Here is an 18,223-nt window from a genome sequence, read left to right as displayed (position 1 = left end):
GTCATCTCTTTAGTGGAAAGGCTTGACTGCATAGAGGAGTGTGTGTTTTTACAAGTCTGATGCCCTCTGAGGACAGAGTTGATTGACTGGCAACTTCCTGAATGCCAGTTCTGCCTTGATGTCCAGTTCACCTTCCTTGCCGTTCACAGGGATGAAAGAAGGCATTTTGGAGGCAGTGCCACTGGGTTTGTACAAAGCACAAATCCACAAGAGCCAAATACCATGTTAGAGGGGAATGGCAGGCTATGTGTTCTCCTTTCCTGCTCATACCATGCAGCCAGCCAGCAAGGCCACCCAAGCTGAAGACCTTCCGTCACGTGTTGGAACTGAGGATTCCTTTGCTACTGTGCTTCCAAGTACACACTTTGGCATTTCTCCTATTATCAACGTCAAATACTAAAAATCATAGAATCATAGAACTGGAAGGGACCTCGAGAGGTCATATAGTACCGTGCCCTGCACTCATGGCAGGACTAAGTATTATCTAGTATTATCCCTGACGGGTGATTGTCTAACCTGCTCTTAAAAATCTCCAACGATGGAGATTCCACAACCTTTCCCTAGGCAATTTATTCCAGTGCTTAGCCACCCTGACAGGAAGTTTTTCCTAATGTCCAACCTAAACCTCCCTTGCTGCAATTTAAGCCCATAGCTTCTTGTCCTATCCTCAAAGGTTAAGAAAAACAATTTTTATCCCTCCTCATTGTAACAACCTTTTATGTATTTGAAAACTGTTATCCTGTCCCCTCTCAGTCTTCTCTTTTCCAGACTAAACAAACCCAATTTTTACGATCTTCCCTCAATAGATCATGTTTTCTAGACCTTTAATCATTTATGTTGCTCTTCTCTGGACCCTCTCCAATTTGTCCCCTTCCTTCCTGAAATGTGGCTCCCAGAACTGGACACAATACTCCAGTTGAGGCCTAATCAGCGCAGAATAGAGCAGAAGAATTACTTCTCGTGTTTTGCTTACAACATTCCTGCTAATACATCCCAGAATGGTGTTTGCTTTTTTTCCCCAACAGCGTTACACTGTTGACTCATATTTAGCTTGTGGTCCACTGTGACCCCCAGATCCCTTTCTGCAGTACTACTTCCTAGGCAGTCATTTCCCATTTTGTATGTGTGCAACTGATTGGTCCTTCCTAAGTGGAGTACGTTGCATTTTTCCTTATTGAATTTCATCCTATTTACTTCAGACCGTTTCTCCAGTTTGTCCAGATTATTTTGAATTTTAATCCTATCCTCCAAAGCACTTGCAACCCCTTCCAGCTTGGTATCGTCCGCAGACTTTATAAGTATACTCAGTATGCCATTATCTAAACCATTGATGAAGAACAGAACCGGACCCAGAAATGATCCCTGCGAGGTTAACCTTCCAGCATGACTGTGAACCACTGATAACTACTCTCTTGGAATGGTTTTCCAACCAGTTTTGCACCCACCTTATAGTAGCTCCATCTAGGTTGCATTTCCCTAGTTTGTGTATGACACAGTCATACGAGACAGTATCAAAAGCATTCCTAAAGTCAAGATATACCACGTCTACCACTTCCCCCCATCCACAAGGCTTGTTACCCTGTCAAAGAAAAATATCAGGTTGGTTTGACATGATTTGTTTTTGATAAATCCATGCTGACTGTTACTTATCACCTTATTTTCTAGATGTTTGCAAATCGATTGCTTAATTATTTGCTCCATTATCTTTCTGGGTACAGAAGTTAAGCTGACTGGTCTGTAATTCCCTGGGTTGTCCTTTTTTCCCTTTTTATAGATGGGCACTATATTTGCCCTTTTTTTTAATCACGATTAATTTTTTGAGTTGATCACGTGAGTTAACTGCAATTAATTGACAGCCCTAGTTAAAAGGGATAAAGTCAGCACTCAGACCTCTATCTGCCCACATCATACATTGTGAATTCATGAGTCTGAAATAATTGCATATGAGATTTCTAAAAAATACCAGCAGGAATTCCTGAAGCTCTAGAAACAGCCTTCAGTGAATGAGGAGAGTCTGGTACCATACCTGTTGTCTAGTAAAAAAGGGAATGTAGTGCCCATCTTCAAGAAAGGGATAACTGGGAAATTGACAGCCAATTGACCTTAGTGTCTTCAACATACCTGCCAGGTTCCATGGAAGAGTATCAGGGTGGACCTCTTCTGTGCAGCTTTTGGCTCTAGTTGTAAAATTTTTTCACTTACAAATCAACTTCTTTGAGATAAGCAGTGGGGAGTACTAGAGGTTAGGGATAAGTACAGTGTGTAAGGATAGCATTCTGCACCCTCTAAAAGTTACAGATTCTGCTGAAGAGAAATGGAAACTTTTCTAGATGTTAGCAGGCCAAGTAATTGTAGTGACTGTGAGAAAATATTTCTCTAAAGCTGTGCATTGTGTTTGTTCACAATACAGCAGAGGTGGGACAGCAGTGTCTTGAGGCCCCAGAATCTTATCTAATACATCTTTCACCTCAGCATGCAAAGTTTGGGGCTCCTTTAGAGCCCAGAGACTTGGTATTGGACCATTTAACCTTTACATAGTTCTTACTGGATGCTCTAATCTGGTAGAGCTGTCCACTCTAGGGGTTTCCCCCACACCATGTGGGTTCTCAGACCCTGTAACAGGAAGGAGGGTAGTACTTGGGGGAGAAGAGGGAGGGGTGCCACAAGAGGCCAAAAAAAAAATAAAAATTAAAAATGGAGCAAGGTGGCAAGGTCTGAAATTAAAATACTATTACTGAAGCTGCTTCATCCAGATTATGATGGACCAACCACTTTTTGAGACCATTTATAGCCATGGGGAAGGGGGAACCCATCAGTTCCTGGGAAAATCCCCTCGGATGAGCTGCCTTTCCCCACTCCCTGGCCTCCTGGGTTAAGACAATGGGAGCTGCTCCACATACTGAGGGGCTTCTTCCTCCCCCAGTGCATAGAGCAGGGAGAGTTCCCTCTGCAGATGCTCCTCACCTGGCTCTGCAGCTCCTTTGCTCCAACTCGTCCAGGTAGGTCAGGGACCTGGGGGAGAGAGAGAGAGTATGTGTATGTGTGTGCATGTGCATGTGAGAGACAGCGAGCTGAAACTCCTTCCTGCCATCCATGTGCTTGGGGGAGAGGTCAGAGACTTCCTGCTGCACCCCACCCAACCCCACTCAACCTCACACTGGGAACTGAGAGAGCAGCCAAGGAAGAAGCAGGAGCCCAGTGCTGACGGAGCTGCATCAGCATCTGGGGAGAGGTGTGTGTTTGGGGTGTCTGCGAGGGAGTCTATGATGACAGCGTTTGTGGGGGGTGGGAGAAGGGCAAGATGAAATCAGTGTGTATGTGGATGGGAAACAGCAATTAATTGGGGGCAAAATTATTTGATGTGTATGGAATGAATGATTTCAATTTGAGGGTGGAAAAATTAATTGGTGGTGTTTGGGAAGACATTGATTGATTGGGTGGGGAAGGACGAGGGCTTGTCTACACCATGCAGCTTTTAGCGACAAGGCTGTGTGCTCTTTGTTGGTACTTTGTCAGTTCTTTTGTCGACAAAATACTTCCAGGAGAGCGCTCTTGCCGACAAAGCCGCATTCACACTGCCACTTGCATCGGCAAAAATTTTGTCAACAACTTCGCAGCGTAGACATACCCAGAGAATGGAGAAGAGGAGAGAAAGGAAATCTCTTTTCTTCCCTCATCCCCTCCCACCTAATATCTACTTGCCACTCTCCCCCAGTCCACTTCTTGCCTCCATTTCCAGACTCTAACCATTTTTTCTACCCAGGTCATTTTCCTTCCTTTCTTCTCCCCATTTTGTTATATGATAGAGGAGATGTAAAAGGGGCAGGGGGAGGAGAGAGCACTCCCTATCTTCATCCGAGGGAGAGGAACCTGGACTCCTCACAGCACCTACTATACTTACCCAAATCTTAAGTTGCGATACTTGTTGATGGTGTGATGCAACCTACCCGGATCAAGTGAGAATACCATGATGGGTCCTATTGGACTGGTTAAGGACTGAGCCCAGGGAGGGCTGCAGAGAAGGATGCACCAACCGAGGGTACCACAACAGGCCCTGTTGGACTGTTAGAAGACTGAGCCCAGGAAGGGCTGCAGGACACTGAGGACATTTTGGATTTATAGCCCGGAAGGGGTTTGTTTGTTTTGCACACAGACTTGTGACTTGGCTGGAGGGCTGAATGACCAAAAACACACTTGATGAGGGCAGCGGCCAACCGGGGGCACCATGAGCAGAGGAAATTGAGAAAACTGCAGGCATGCACTCACTTGACTAGGGGGAGCTCGTGAGAGGTGAATTCACCCCATTACAGTATCAGACTTGGAACCACATTTATTTTTGTATGAATTTTAAGTTATTTTACAGATACAATTAAAAATACAATTTGAAAATAAGCAACCTTTATCTGCATGGTGTGTAAATTATGTGTTCAGTTAACTTTTTTTTTAAATTGTCATGGCTAAGGTGAGTACAAGCTAAATTTATATTGTAGAAGGATACTATTATTTGATTGTACCACTTTAAATAATGAATGACAAAGCACAATATGGTAATAAAAGTAATAATGATAATGGCTGGCCAGAGCTGGTTAGGCATTTTAGAACTCACTACTCAAATAATTAAATTTAAGCATAAGAGAAATAAAATTATGAAATGCACAGACCAGTCAAAAAATTAAAATAATAGTACTGTAATCCTTTACGAACTTTGAAAGAATAAAATTACAGAGAATATATGTGCACTGTCCATTTCGACAGGAAGTACCAAGAAGTAACGACAACAATAAGAATATAAGTGTGTGTGTGAGAGAGAGAGTATGTGTGTGGGAGACTGCATGTGTGTGGGAGAGAGTGAGTGTGTATGTGTGGGAGATTGTGTGTGCGCCTGAGTGTGTCAGCATGCTGTCTCTTTAAGCAAACAGGAGCCTGAAAGCTTGTTCAGTACAGCAGTAACTGCAGCTCCCACTCCTGAGCCAGAGGCAGCAGCCCAGACAGACTCCTTGTCCCCCCACCCTAACTCAGCAGGGACCAGGTACACCCCGACATCAGCGCCCTCCCAGCTGTGCTCAGCAGATCCAGAGGCTGACTCCCGGCCCACAAGCAGTGTGGCCAGCAGGCTCCATGGTGGGGGGAGAACAGAAGCAGCTAGGCTTCAGAGAGCTGGGGAGCAAGGTGGAGGAGGAGAAGGAGGAGGAGCAGTATCTTCCCTCCTGCTGCAAACTTCACCCCTCTTTCCTTGTCCTTTTCTGTTTATCCAGCCCCCCCCTTCCTTTCCTCTGCCAGTAACACATGGAGCCCATAAGACTTAATGCCAGGAAAACAGCAGAAAAGTGAGCTGTCACATCAGATGGAGAATGCTAGAAAGGTTTGCTTATATGACCTGGTTTTGTCTGCAGGGGTGTTGTAGCCATGTAGGTCCCAGGATATTAGAGAGACAAGGTGGCTGAGGTAACATCTTTTATTGGACCGACTTCTGTTGGTGAGAGAGATAAACTTTTGAGCTTTTCAAAGAGCTCTGTAAGCTCCAAAGCTTGTCTCTCTCACTAACAGAAGTTGTTCCAATAAATGATATTACCTCACCCACCTTGTCTCTGGTTTTGCATGTCAAAAACTTCCTTAAAATGGAACTGAGAGGGTTAAATTTTTACCCTTGAAGGTGAGAAAATAGTTAATAGTTTATCCATCACAAGGAAGTGAATTGATAGTATTATTTTATAGCAGGGCATGCTTAGTGCATACACAAGATGCCTTCGTTCCGCTGGGACAGGAGAGCGTTGATTGTGATTATTTTTGGGATAGTGACTGCAGTGCTTTGGATATTATGCATTTGGCAGCTTGTCCTCAGGTTTAAACCAGGTAATAATAATATCTTTCTGCTTTATCCAGTTTACAAAAGGATATCATTAATACTGACTGAGTTCTTAGTGCCATCAGCTTCCTGAGCAGGAATGTCTCTTCTCATCATTGTTACTATCCTGTGTTGGTCCCAGGATATTAGAGACACAAGGTGAGATAATACTTTTTATTGCTAGGATGACCATATGGCCTGTTTTGGCCAGGACAGTCCCTTTTTTAAGCCCTGCCCTGGTCACCCCAGCTTTTTTGGCAAAAGTGGGCATTTGTCCTGTTTGCTCTTTCCAACTGATTAAATGCCAACTTTTGTCAAAAAAGTGGGGTGCGGTACAGAGGAATGTGTGGGCGGTGATCAGCGATGCCAGCCCCTTGTAGAAGGGGAGGCAGGACTCATGAGGTGAGGGGGCAGGCAGGGTTCCAGCAACCCCAGCCTTGCGGGGGTGGGGCCCTTGGGTGAGTGACTTGGGCGAGCTCGGGCGGAGAGGTGGAAGAGCTCAGACCAGCCCTGGGCTGTGTTCCATTTTCCCATTGGGAAATATGGTCACCCTATTTATTCAAGCAGTTTTCAACCAGGGGTGCGAGACCTCTTAGGGGTCCACAAGCAGGTTTCAGGGGCTCTGCCTAGCAGGGTAGGCATAAGACTCATTGAGGCTCAGAAAGCCAAAGCACCACCACTCCAAGCCCTGCCACCCAGGCCTGAAGCTGAAGCCTGAGCAGCTTAGCTTCGCAGGGCCCCCTGTGGCATGGAGCTCTGGGCAACTGCCCTGCTTGCTACACCCTAATGCTGGCCCTGGCTTTTATATGCAGAAAAACAGTTGTGGCACAGATGGGTCATGGAGTTTTTATAGCATGTTAGGAAGGTCTCAGAAAGAAAAAGACTGAGAACCTCTGTTTTATTGGACCAACTTCTGTTGGTGAGAGAGACAAGCTTACACAGAGCTCTTCTTTAGGTCTGGGAAATTTACTCAAAGTGTCATAGCTAAACACATGGTGGAACAGATTGTTTAGTGTTAGTAGTTAACACATATTTAAGGGACCATTCAAAGGGAAGAGGCCTGTTAACACCTCTCCAGTCATGGGTGCAGTGGTGAGGGGAGGGGAAAAAAAGCTGGGGGGGGTGTGTGTTAAGTGGGTTATAGATTGTTCTATAAGGCCATAAATCCAGTGTCTCTATTCAGTCCATGATTTTATGAATTATGAATTTAAGCTCCAAGCCTCATCTTTTGAAGGTGTGGTGCAGATTTCCTCTGAGGATGAGGATGGCAGAGTCAGATACAGAGTGATCACTTTGTGAAGTGTTCATCCCCTGGTGATACTGTGGTTTTGTCTTTTATCATTTTTTCTGTGTTAGTTCATCTGAGAGCAGAGTAATTGTCTGGTTTCACCCACATAGTAGTTACTGGGGCATTTAGTGCACTGGACGAAGACCACCACATGTTGTGATAGGCATGTGTAGGACCATGGATCTTGAAAGGTGTGCTGTTGGGGGTGTTGATCATTGCAGCAGTGGAGATGTGCCTATAACTTTTGCATCTGTTGTTCTAGCAGGGTCTGAGTTGGTGTGTCTTGGTGTGGGGAACTTGCTTCTCTGATGAGTAGAGCCCTGTGTGGATACAAAATATATATCCATGGGTGCGGATATCCACGGATATAAAGCAGATATCCGTGGAGCTGCAGAACTGTACCAGGAATCACAGCAGTGAAAGCAGCCATAGACCATAAGAATAGGCGCCAACTTTCCCCGGTGCCGGTGGGTGCTCGTGCCCCCCGTCCCTGGCCCTGCCCTGACTCCACCCTTTCCCCGCCCATGGCCTGCCCCCATTCCAACCCCTTCCCCAAAGTCCTTGCCCCAACTCCGCCCCCTCCCTGCTTCTATTGGACCCCTTCCCCAAATCCCTGCCCTGGCCCCACCTCTTCCCTGAGCGCGCCGCATTCCCCCTCCTGCCCCGTGAAACAGCTGTTCTGCGGCGCAAGTGCTGCGAGCTAGGGGGAAAAAGCGGGCACACAGCGTGCTCATGGAGGAGGTGGAGGCGAAGCGGAGGTGAGCTGGAGTGGGGGGGAGGCGGGGGAGGGTGCTGCCGGTGATGCAGAGCACCCACTAATTTTTCTACGGGGGTGCTCCAGACCCAGAGCACCCACGGAGTCAGCACCTATGGCAGCATCATGTTGGGCCACCCCTTGCAGGTGCCAGCACCTAGCCCAGGCAGCTCCTCCAGTGTGGCTGTACTGCTCCCATCCCTGCCCACTGGGGTGTGCACCAGGCTCCCTGGCAGCTGTCCCTGGTCGTGCTAGTGTGTGCAAGTGGCTCCCACTCTCCTGGATGGGAGTCCCTTCCACACAGCAGTCTGTGTTTCCTGTATCTGCACAGGGCTCTAGCGATGAGCTTGGCAAGGTTGGGGGGTTGCTTGAAGACCAGGAAAGTTCAGGAAAGATTTCTTTCAGGATATGGTCCCCATCAAGTCATTGTTTAGTGATATCCCCTATGGGTTCTAGTGGTAGGTGACAACCAGAGGTGTCTGGTCAAAGGGGGTGTTACTTCCATATTGAAGCAGTTTTTCTTGGGGTATTTGGATGGCCCTTCCATGATGCGATCTGCCCCTCCCAGTTTTGAAAGCCAACGGGCTTGGCCCATCCACTTTTCGCCCCTGGCCGTGCTCACTGCCCCTCTTCTTGCCCCTGTGGCCCTACCCCTGGCCAGGCCGGAATCTGGAGCCTACATGGGTAAGAGTGGCCTGGGGAGCTTGGGCAGCTGGGGGGAGCCGCAGACCCTCCACCTGCCCAGGGTGAGGTGCCCAAGAGCAGTCCCCGGCCCATGTCCCCACCCTCTGGGCCCTGTGCCCTGGGCAAATGGAGGGTCCGTGGCTCCCCACAGCTGCTTGGATGGCTCTTACCCTGGCCCGGCTGGGCTCTTCGGCCCCCACCCCCAGGCCAGGCTGGAAGCCAGAGCTGGGTTTAGTTAAGACCTATGCAGGCAGATGTGAGGAGCCACAGACCCTCCACCTGCCGTGGGTGGCAGGCCTGGGAAGCAGGGACATAGGCTGGGGGCTGCTCTTGGGCCCCCCTCCTCCCCCCACCCAGGGCATGTGGAGAGGCCCAGGCTCCCCAGCCCAGCTCCAGCTTCCGACTTGGCCAGGGGGAAGAGGAGGGGAAGGGGCGGGGGCACTGTGTGTGCGGGGCCTTGTGCCCTGCCACTTTTAGGAAGAATTCGTCACCCCTGCATCTACTTCTCTGGTGGGCTGCCCTTGTCTGGTAAAGGTGGTTTTAAGTGTGTTAAGGTGTATATCCCGGACTTTCTCCTCAGAGCGAATACTGTGGATCTGAGTGCCTGGCTGTAGCATTTTAAGTGTAGGTATACCTTCTCTCATCAACAGAAGTGGTCCACTAAAAGATATTACCTCATCCACCTTGTGTTGTTGTCATAACATTTAAAGAGGTACTTTAAACTTTCTTTTAACTTTATTCGTATGCAATGTTCATATACAGAGTATTTTATTTGCAGTGCATTTACGCTATATTTAATTCCTATAAAATAGTCTTGCAGAATTATTAGGAAAGTTTCCAAGCCCTGAATGATATTTAACTTGACTGTACTTTCTGTCCTCTAAAAACAGATTAAAACAACCCCCCACCGTCAACAACCCAAAAAAAACACACATGCCTTGGGCTAGTGGGCAAATAAAGTTTCATAAGGCTGCAGTAACATATAGTATAGATAATACATACCACATTTAAATAAAATATATGCTTTGTAATAGCTATTTGTTACACTATTGTTTTTCTATAAACTCTTTCATGACATTTTCAGATCTTGTTGAATATATAAGAATGACTATATGTATGTAAACACACACACAGGGGCATATGTGGCCAAGAAAATCAGGCCCATATGTGTATGTGTACTTACATACTTTGGCACAAGCATGTTGTCTTAATTCCTTTCTGTGGAGTGCCCTGTACACTGACATTATGCAAAAAATAATGTGTGAACATCTATTCAAAAGTTGATACAAATAGAAAGAATCAGACATTGCTTGGTGCTTTAATAGAAATGTGTTTAAAAGAAATGTGCTTTTAATAGAAATTTAATCACAAATGTGATCTGCAGATACTAGCCTTCTAGGAAACCTATGAAAATGTCCAATAAGGAAATTTTCATGAGAATTACCCACTGGAGTGTCAATGGGAAGGGGAAATGCCTAAGAACAAGAGTTGGCATGTAATTATATACCAGTTGATTAACCTTTGTCAAGTATTATCAGCCTCTGTGAATTTAACTATTCTGTATTTCTTGGATGTCACATCAGAAGCTGAAAGTACACCATAATAATTTACCTATATATGGCCTTCATTCATCAGGGTAAGGAACCCCTTTGTGTGTTTGTGGCTTTGTCTTATTTGGACTTGAGTTCCGCTATCTGTGGCCAGCAACTGGTGTAGCTGCACTAGTGCAAACCCAAGTGTAGATAAGAAAAGCTGCAATTTGCATTGGTACACCTAACTCCTGCTTGAAATTGGAGTAACTAATGCAAATCATGGCTTCTTTTTCTTCTCCCTACACTTAGGGTTTGCACCAGTACGGCAACACTAGCTGCTGGAAACAAAGGGCTGAAATGGAGTGGGGCTAATCTCAAGCATAGACAAGGCCTTAATTCCTATATGCTATGGGATTTGGGCATGCTACATAGAGTTGAGATCAGTGGTTCTCAACCAGGGATTTGGAGCAGGTTTCAGGGGGCCCGCCAAGCAGGGCTGGCATTAGACTTGCTGGGGCCCAAGACAGAGGGCCGAACACCCATCGCCTGCGGCTGATGCTCAGGGCTCCAAGCCCTGCCACCCTGGGTTGAAGCCGAAGCCTGAGCAACTTTAGCTTCACAGGGCCCCAGGCAACTGCCCTGCTTGCTACCCACTAACGCTGGCCCTGGCTTTTATATGCAGAAAAACAGTTGTTGTGGCCCAGACAGGCTGTGGAAATTTTATAGCATGTTGTTGAGGCTTCAGAAAGAAAAAGGTTAAGAACCCCTGGTTTAGATGGTCACTTTTAAAACCTTTTCTGGGAGTTTCAGTATTGCCAACTCTCATGGAAGTTGATGTTTTTCTGAGAACTGCAGCTCATGAAATCGTGATTATATGAGAATCTCAGCTTTCATTAAAAAGGAAAATAAAGATTCTAGGCATCATCAGTTAGGAGAAAAGGTTGAAAAGGTGAACCCTAAAGGCTCAAAAGGCAAACAAAAAGAACCCCCAATTTTTTTTTAATTTCTTGATTTTTAAGCCAATGTCATGATTTTGGAGGCCTGTTTTATGATTTTTGAACACTCGGGCTTGGCAATACTGGAGTATTTTATGTCTGTAGAAGATACAGGTTCCTTTCCCTCAAATAAGGGAGTTTAAAAAGAGGAATCCATGCAAAATAGTTAATGTGGAGACTGAACATTCTAATCATATGAACACAGCAGCGAGGCAGGGGAGAGACTAGACAGCAACAAATACAGCTATAGTCCCCATCTTGGATTTGGCAGAATTTGTGGGATTAAGATTTTGATGCAGAATTAAATATGTTTGAAAATTCTAAAGTAAGCAGACACTCTTTGGTAACTTCTGCTTTTGGATGCCTGGGTGCTATGTTTGTGCAGAAGCTGATCTTTTGTCATCATGGCCTTGTGATTTTCTTGTTTTATTTTAAAATGGTATGATTTCAGGCTGGAATGTCAGCCTTATCTTTTTTCATTCCTTTATACAATTTTTGACTAACACAGCCTCAGCTAGGCCTGCACTATGCACCCTAGATCTGTGTGCAGATCTACTCCCTGTTCCTGCCCCTTCTGTGAATCTATGGAACCTCCCCCTACCACTGCACCTCAGAGAGACCTGGATAAACCAGGAATGGCTGAGTGGGGCTGGGATGAACAGGGATCCTTCACCAGCACTGAGGGGAATCTATTCACAACTTCAATACAGCCTGAGGCTGCACTGGCTTCTGAAAAGAGCCTGTCTGGGTTCTTTGTCTACTAGAGCCTTGCTGCTTGGGAGCCAGGGAGAGCAAAAGGAGAAAATGAATGGAAAGGCAGAGGTCCATGGCCTCCAGCAGGTGCCCTAAAATGTACCAATTCTGAAGGCTAACCCCACTGCTCATTGCATGCCATGTTGTGGGGAATCAAGCTCCTCAGTGCCAATGAAATTATTCAGTTTCTGGACAAGTTTTCCTTCCCTTCTGCAGGTTTTTCCATGGGAGAGGCAATCTGGATTTAATGGTTAACATGATGGCCAGTAGACGCACTACACAGATGCATTGAGTTGTACTAAAAATAAATAAGACAGCGTTCCATATTCTTCATGGACATCTGGGTGTGACACATCTGAGGGCTTGCCTACACAAACATTTTGTTCTCGGCAAGCTGGGTGTAAATCTACCCCACACTAACCTGCCTCAGAGAAACCATCCAATGGACACTGCTGATGTGCATTAACAGTTTGTTATGTGTTAATGCATGTCAACATGCACACTTACTCTGAGGCAGGTTAGTGCAGGGTAGATTCACACCCAGCTTGCAGGGAACGAACTGTTTGTGTACGCAAGCCCTGAGTAAAACCCAAAATAGTAATATTAAATAACAACACATTAGTGTAACACAGATAAGATCACAACAACAAAAATCAAGCAACACCTGTCACTATTCCAAAAATAGAATTAACTCAAGCCATTTTGCACATCCCTTATATTTTATATTGTACTTTCAATGACAAATGGTATTATTTGGTAACGGTAGTATATTAAGTTACTGATTTACTGTAACAAGAAAATCAGAAATAGAAAATAGTGTGTGTGTACATGCTGGCCAAGTTTGCATTGTTGATGGAATTCTTAATTTTTGAATTTTCAGACTTTGCAATTTTTAGCTTGTGCGATATTAACATTGTGTTAACAAGTTTTGCACTTTAGCTTCTTTAGTATTTTTAAATAAAAGAGAGAGACTTGTCCATGCTCAGTTATGTTAGTTGTAATTAGGCTTTGACCATGAGGGCCCATTTAAACGAATGGGTTATAGGCAGGGGTAAACCCCGAATTTTGTTGTAGTTATTGTGTAGCCTAAGATAGTTTTCTATTAGTTGACAGTGTGACAGCTTTGTCTTTATAAAGAAAAAAAGGACAGACATTTATTTTTAAAGAAACCTTAAAGTTTTCAGAACTTCACAGAACGCAGCAAATACTGTGGAGCGTCCTGAAATTTCTGTGATCTGTGATTTTTCTTCCATTCCTGATGTTGTCTCTCTCTCTCTCTCTCTCTCTTTTTTTTGGTAGGATTTTAATGAATAATTTGCATTCTCCTTCCTGCACACTGTTTCATCAAGATTGTGAGAATAACAGTAGGCTCTTTTGCCTGTCAGGCCAGGCACTCGGAGAATATACATTCATGTTATAAATGGGACATGGTTTTATTAGGTTTTGCTAAACATGCTAGCATGATCAGAAGTGATGCACTTGGCAATTCATTGAACATGTTCTGAAGTGATGCATTCAATAGTCTACTGAGTATAATATACTGACTTAGTATGTGTATGTGTCCATGTATATCACCAGTGGCTAGCCTCTTATGTCTACACAGTAATAAAAAAAATGTTCCACCAAGCCTCAGAGCCCAGGCCAATTGACTCAGGCTTGTGCAGCTCAGGCTGGGAGGCTAAAAATAGCAGCGTAACTGATCGGCTTTGGGCTGGAGCCTGGTTCTGAGAGTCACCCCAACTCATGGGGTTCAGAGCCCGGGCTCTAGCCCAAGCCTGAAGGTCTACACAGCAATTTTTAGCCCTGCAGTCAGATGACCCAGGCCAGCTGTGGCCATGGTGCCGTTCTTTTACTGACATGCAGATGTATCAAGGGTATGTCTACATTTGAACTGCGAAGCATGATTCACAACATGTGTCAATGTACCTGTGCCAGCTTGGCTTGACCTAGCACCTAAAAATGCAGTGTGTCCACAGCAGTGCAGGCTGCAGCTCGAGTTAGCTGCCCATGCAGGGACCCAGGAGGTTGAGCAGAATTGTACTTGGGGTGGCTAGCCTGAAGAGCCACCTGGGCGGCTGCAGGCACACTGCTATTTTGAGGCACTACCTTCAGCAGAGCTAGTGCAGGTATATCTTCACAAGTTGGGAAGCACACCTCCCAGCTGAAATGTTGACGTATCCAAAGACTTGCCACAGCTTGCTACTTACTATTTAATTTTATAACTGTACTATTTAGTTCTGCAAAGTATATTAGAATTAATTCATGGAGGTTAAGTTCATTAATGGCTATTAGCCAAGATGGGTCAGGAATGGTGTCCCTAGCCTCTGTTTGTCAGAGGGTGGAGATGGATGGCAGGAGAGAGAGAGAGAGAGAGAGATCGCTTAAGTTACTCAGACCTGAAGGAGTTAGTCCTCTAGCTTAATGGTAGGTGTTGGTGCTGCTACAGGTCCTCAGTTTGATTCCAGTTGATGCTCAAGGTAGTTTACACATGTGGCCACTGTTTGTTTGTTACATGAGCATGCATCAAAGTGATTTTTCAGTTGCTTTATCATGCTTATTAAGCAGCAAAGCCTATTCCTCAGTGAGGGCTCTGTTCATGCCAGGTGTTGTGCTCTCCATTTTTCTTGTGTTGCTGTTCAAAATGTATGTCTAGAATTGTTTTCATTGAAAAAACTGGATTTTTCTTTTCCCAGTCTCCCATGACTCAGAAATAACTGCAGGGATTGTACTCAAATGCCTGAATAAAAAAATCTCTCTTCCGCCAGAGATGAGGTGTGGGAATTTACAGCTCCAAAACTGAATGTGAAAATAAAGCGTATTCATGAAAAGTTTTACAGCCTCCATTATAGTAGGTACTACCAGGTGTCTGTGATAAAAAAAACAACAGCTGATTCCCTATCTGTGCCCTATACTTCCCTTTCTGTACTCTGATGGACCTGATTACATTGTCCTGACCTGGAAGGTACAAATTAAAAAACAGGTGCAGCCATGCTAATTCTTGTTATATGACTTTGGTGGTAGAGTGCCCTGAGCTGCTCCTTTGGATTGCTCTTCCAGTTGCAGGTTAAAAGAAAACAGCGGGTTTAGTTCTGCTGTCAGTTAAAACACTGTAAATCTAGAGTGACGCCACTGAAGTTAGGGGAGTTAACTTGAGATCTGGGACCCAATCTAAAGTCTTTCAATTGATTTGAATGGGAGAGGGATCAGGTCTTTAGAGTGGTGCAATGGAGAGCAAATTTTGGCTCAGTGGGTTTAACCATTTGAAGAAACCGGAACTGATCAAATATTCTACACAAACTGGCTTATAAAAATCTTTCAGCCAAATTCTGCTTTCAATTACACTTGTGTAAATCAGGAGTATCTCCATTGCCTTAATTGGAATTACTACAGATTTAAAGCAGAGTTTGACCCTGTATTGTTTAAATGCCATAATAATACCTAATTCTTATATAACATTTTTAATCTATAGATCTTAAAGTGCTTTACAAAGAAGGTCAGTATTGTTATCCCCATTTTTCAGATGGGGAAACTGAGGCCCGGGGAGGTAAATGAATTGTCCAGCATCACTCAGCAGGCCACTGGCAGGGCCAGGAATAGAACTCCTGAGTCCCTGCAGCCAAGAGCTAGATATTATTACTTATCAATACGCTGGGACATTTGCTATTCCTTCCTGCAATAGTTTTGCAAGTGGAATTCCTGTGACTTTGCGGGAATACTTATTTCCACTAAACTCCATTTTGCTTTATTAAATGGAATTAATTTTTATTTTGAGCTTACAATGTATGATGACATTGTAACCAATATGTGGAAGAGTTTTTTCATATTTTTAGATGTACATGTTTTTCCAGAGTGCAGTTTATGTAAGTCTTGGGTCTTCATTGCAGATCCCAGAGGTTTCGTATACAGTTTCACATTAGGTTTTTGTACGTGTAATAGTGCTAATACTGGAAGGATACAGTAGTGTAGACACAACGACACAGTGACGATACAACATGTAAAGGATTAACATATGGCCACTTTCTTCAAATAAAATAACCTGTTCTGGTTAAGATATCTGGTTTAAATGCAGGGAATAAGGACAAGTGCTGGAACTGGAGTCACCCAAAACAGGCACACTCACAATGCAAAATTAGCACGACTATGTAGTTCTATTTGGGCTGCAGCCTCGATGATGCTGGGTTTGCGGGCATACGAGCATTTTATAAATTACACACTGCATCCACAGCTCAACCTAGAACTCTTCTTAGTGATTCTGGTCTGTGTGATTGTCCCCGTCAGGGTTCCTTCCCCACTCTGAACTCTGGGGTACAGATGAAAGACCCCCTAAGTTTATATTCCACCAGCTTAGGTTAAAAACTTCCCCAAGGCACAAATTCCTCTCTTTGTCTTTGGACGGTATTGCTGCCACTACCAAGTGTTTTAAACAAACATTCAGGGAGGGGCCACTTGGAGTCCTTTTGCTCCCAAAATATCCCCCCAAGTCCCTTCACCTCTTGGGGGGGCTTGAGAATAATATACCAACCAATAGATTAACAAAGTGAGCACAGACCAAATCCCTGGTTTTTAGAACACTGAAAATCAATCAGGTTCTTAAAAGAAGAATTTTATTAAAAAAAAAAGTAAAAGAATCACACCTGCAAAATCAGGATGGACGATAACTTTACAGGGTAAATAAAAAGATTTAAAACCCAGAGGTTTTCCCTCTGATTCTGCTTCCCAGTTACAAAACAGGAATAAAATTACCTCTAGCATAGGGAAAATTCACAAGCTAAAACAAAATATAATCTAACGCATTTCCTTGCTATTACTTACAATTTCTGTAATTTTAGATGTATCATTTCAGGATCTTTTTAGGAGATTTTTTTCCTGCCGTGGTCCCGCTCTCTGTTCGAGAGGGCACACACAAAGAGAGCACAAACAAAACCTCCCCCCAGATTTGAAGGTATCTTCTTTCCCCATGGTCCTTCTGGTCAGGTGCCAACTAGGTTAATTGAACTGATTAACCCCTTACAGTAGTGATTCTGTATTTGTGGCCAAGAGGGATTTTATATTACTGCATACATAAAGGTTGTTACCCTTCCCTTTATATTTATGACAGTCCCCTTGTCTGTAGTATTTCTAGGGCCCTTTACCACCATAGAATCAATGGCTCTCATCTTGCACGGAGCTCCATGTGGAATCTTATTGAAATCATCCAGGCTCTACATGGGTGCAGGAGTTCACTGATGCGGAGTGCCTTGAAGGATTGGGGCCTAAGCAGGTATGCATACACTGCAGCTGGGAGGGGTGATTCCCAGCCCAGGTAGGCAGACTTGCACTAGCTCAGCTCAAGCTAGCATGCTAAAAATAAGTGTGGAGGTTGCAGCATAGGTGGTGGCTCGAGCTACACACCTGAGTCCAAACTCACCCGACTTCCTGGGTCTGAGCATGGGTGGCTAGCTTAAGCCTCCGCCAGTGTTATCGCAACAGCCACACTGCTATTTTTAGCATGCCAGCTCAAATTTGCTACACAAATCTGTCTAGCTGCACTGGGAATCACACCTCCCAGCTGCAGTGTAGATGTATCCTAAATGCCTAAGCCATAGAATCTTAGCTCCTCCTGTTGTGGAGGCTCTACAGAACAGCCTTTTGCCTAAGTTTTTACGAGAGCCCAAAAGCAGAGATGGGACGCTCCTGCACCATCCTCTGATGGCAATATTTTGGTGGGTTGATGGAGATGGGACATCTGTGTCGTATCTACTGGAATCAGAGTAACAGCCGTGTTAGTCTGTATTCGCAAAAAGAAAAGGAGTACTTGTGGCACCTTAGAGACTCACCAATTTATTTGAGCATGAGCTTTCGTGAGCTACAGCTCACTTCATCGGATGCATACCGTGGAAACTGCAGCAGACATTATAAACACACAGAGATCATGAAACAATACCTCCTCCCACCCCACTGTCCTGCTATTAATAGCTTATCTAAAGTGATCATCAAGTTGGGCCATTTCCAGCACAAATCCAGGTTTTCTCACCCTCCGCCCTCTCCCCCCCCAAACTCACTCTCCTGCTGGTAATAGCCCATCCAAAGTGACAACTCTCTTCACAATGTGTATGATAATCAAGGTGGGCCATTTCCTGCATAAATCCAGGTTCTTTCACCCTGCACATTGTAGGGAGAGTGGTCACTTTGGATGAGCTATTACCAGCAGGAGAGTGAGTTTGTGTGTGTGGTTTTTGGAGGGGGGTGAGGGGGTGAGAGAACCTGGATTTGTGCAGGAAATGGCCCACCTTGATTATCATACACATTGTGAAGAGAGTTGTCACTTTGGATGGGCTATTACCAGCAGGAGAGTGAGTTTGTGTGTGTGTGTGTGGGGGGGGGGCGGAGAGT

General features: G+C 44.8%; 1 protein-coding gene across 1 annotated transcript in view; it reads left to right on the top strand.

Moving 5' to 3' along the window:
* Positions 1 to 12,346: 12,346 nt before the first annotated feature.
* ADGRG7 (adhesion G protein-coupled receptor G7) overlaps positions 12,347 to 18,223 on the top strand; it is a gene marked incomplete at its 5' end in the record, with an annotated part of 47,763 nt that continues 41,886 nt past the window's right edge. The window contains one exon of the mRNA XM_084626776.1: positions 12,347 to 12,368. Within this exon, the coding sequence (XP_084482902.1) occupies positions 12,347 to 12,368 (22 nt within the window). The remainder of the gene's footprint in view (positions 12,369 to 18,223) is intronic.

The sequence above is a fragment of the Lepidochelys olivacea genome (assembly GCF_965140295.1).
Source record: "Lepidochelys olivacea isolate rLepOli2 genome assembly, chromosome: 1".
Taxonomy (NCBI): Eukaryota; Metazoa; Chordata; order Testudines; family Cheloniidae; genus Lepidochelys; species Lepidochelys olivacea.
The sequence above is the reverse complement of the archived record's forward strand: the minus strand, read 5'-3'. Positions and strand labels throughout refer to the sequence as shown.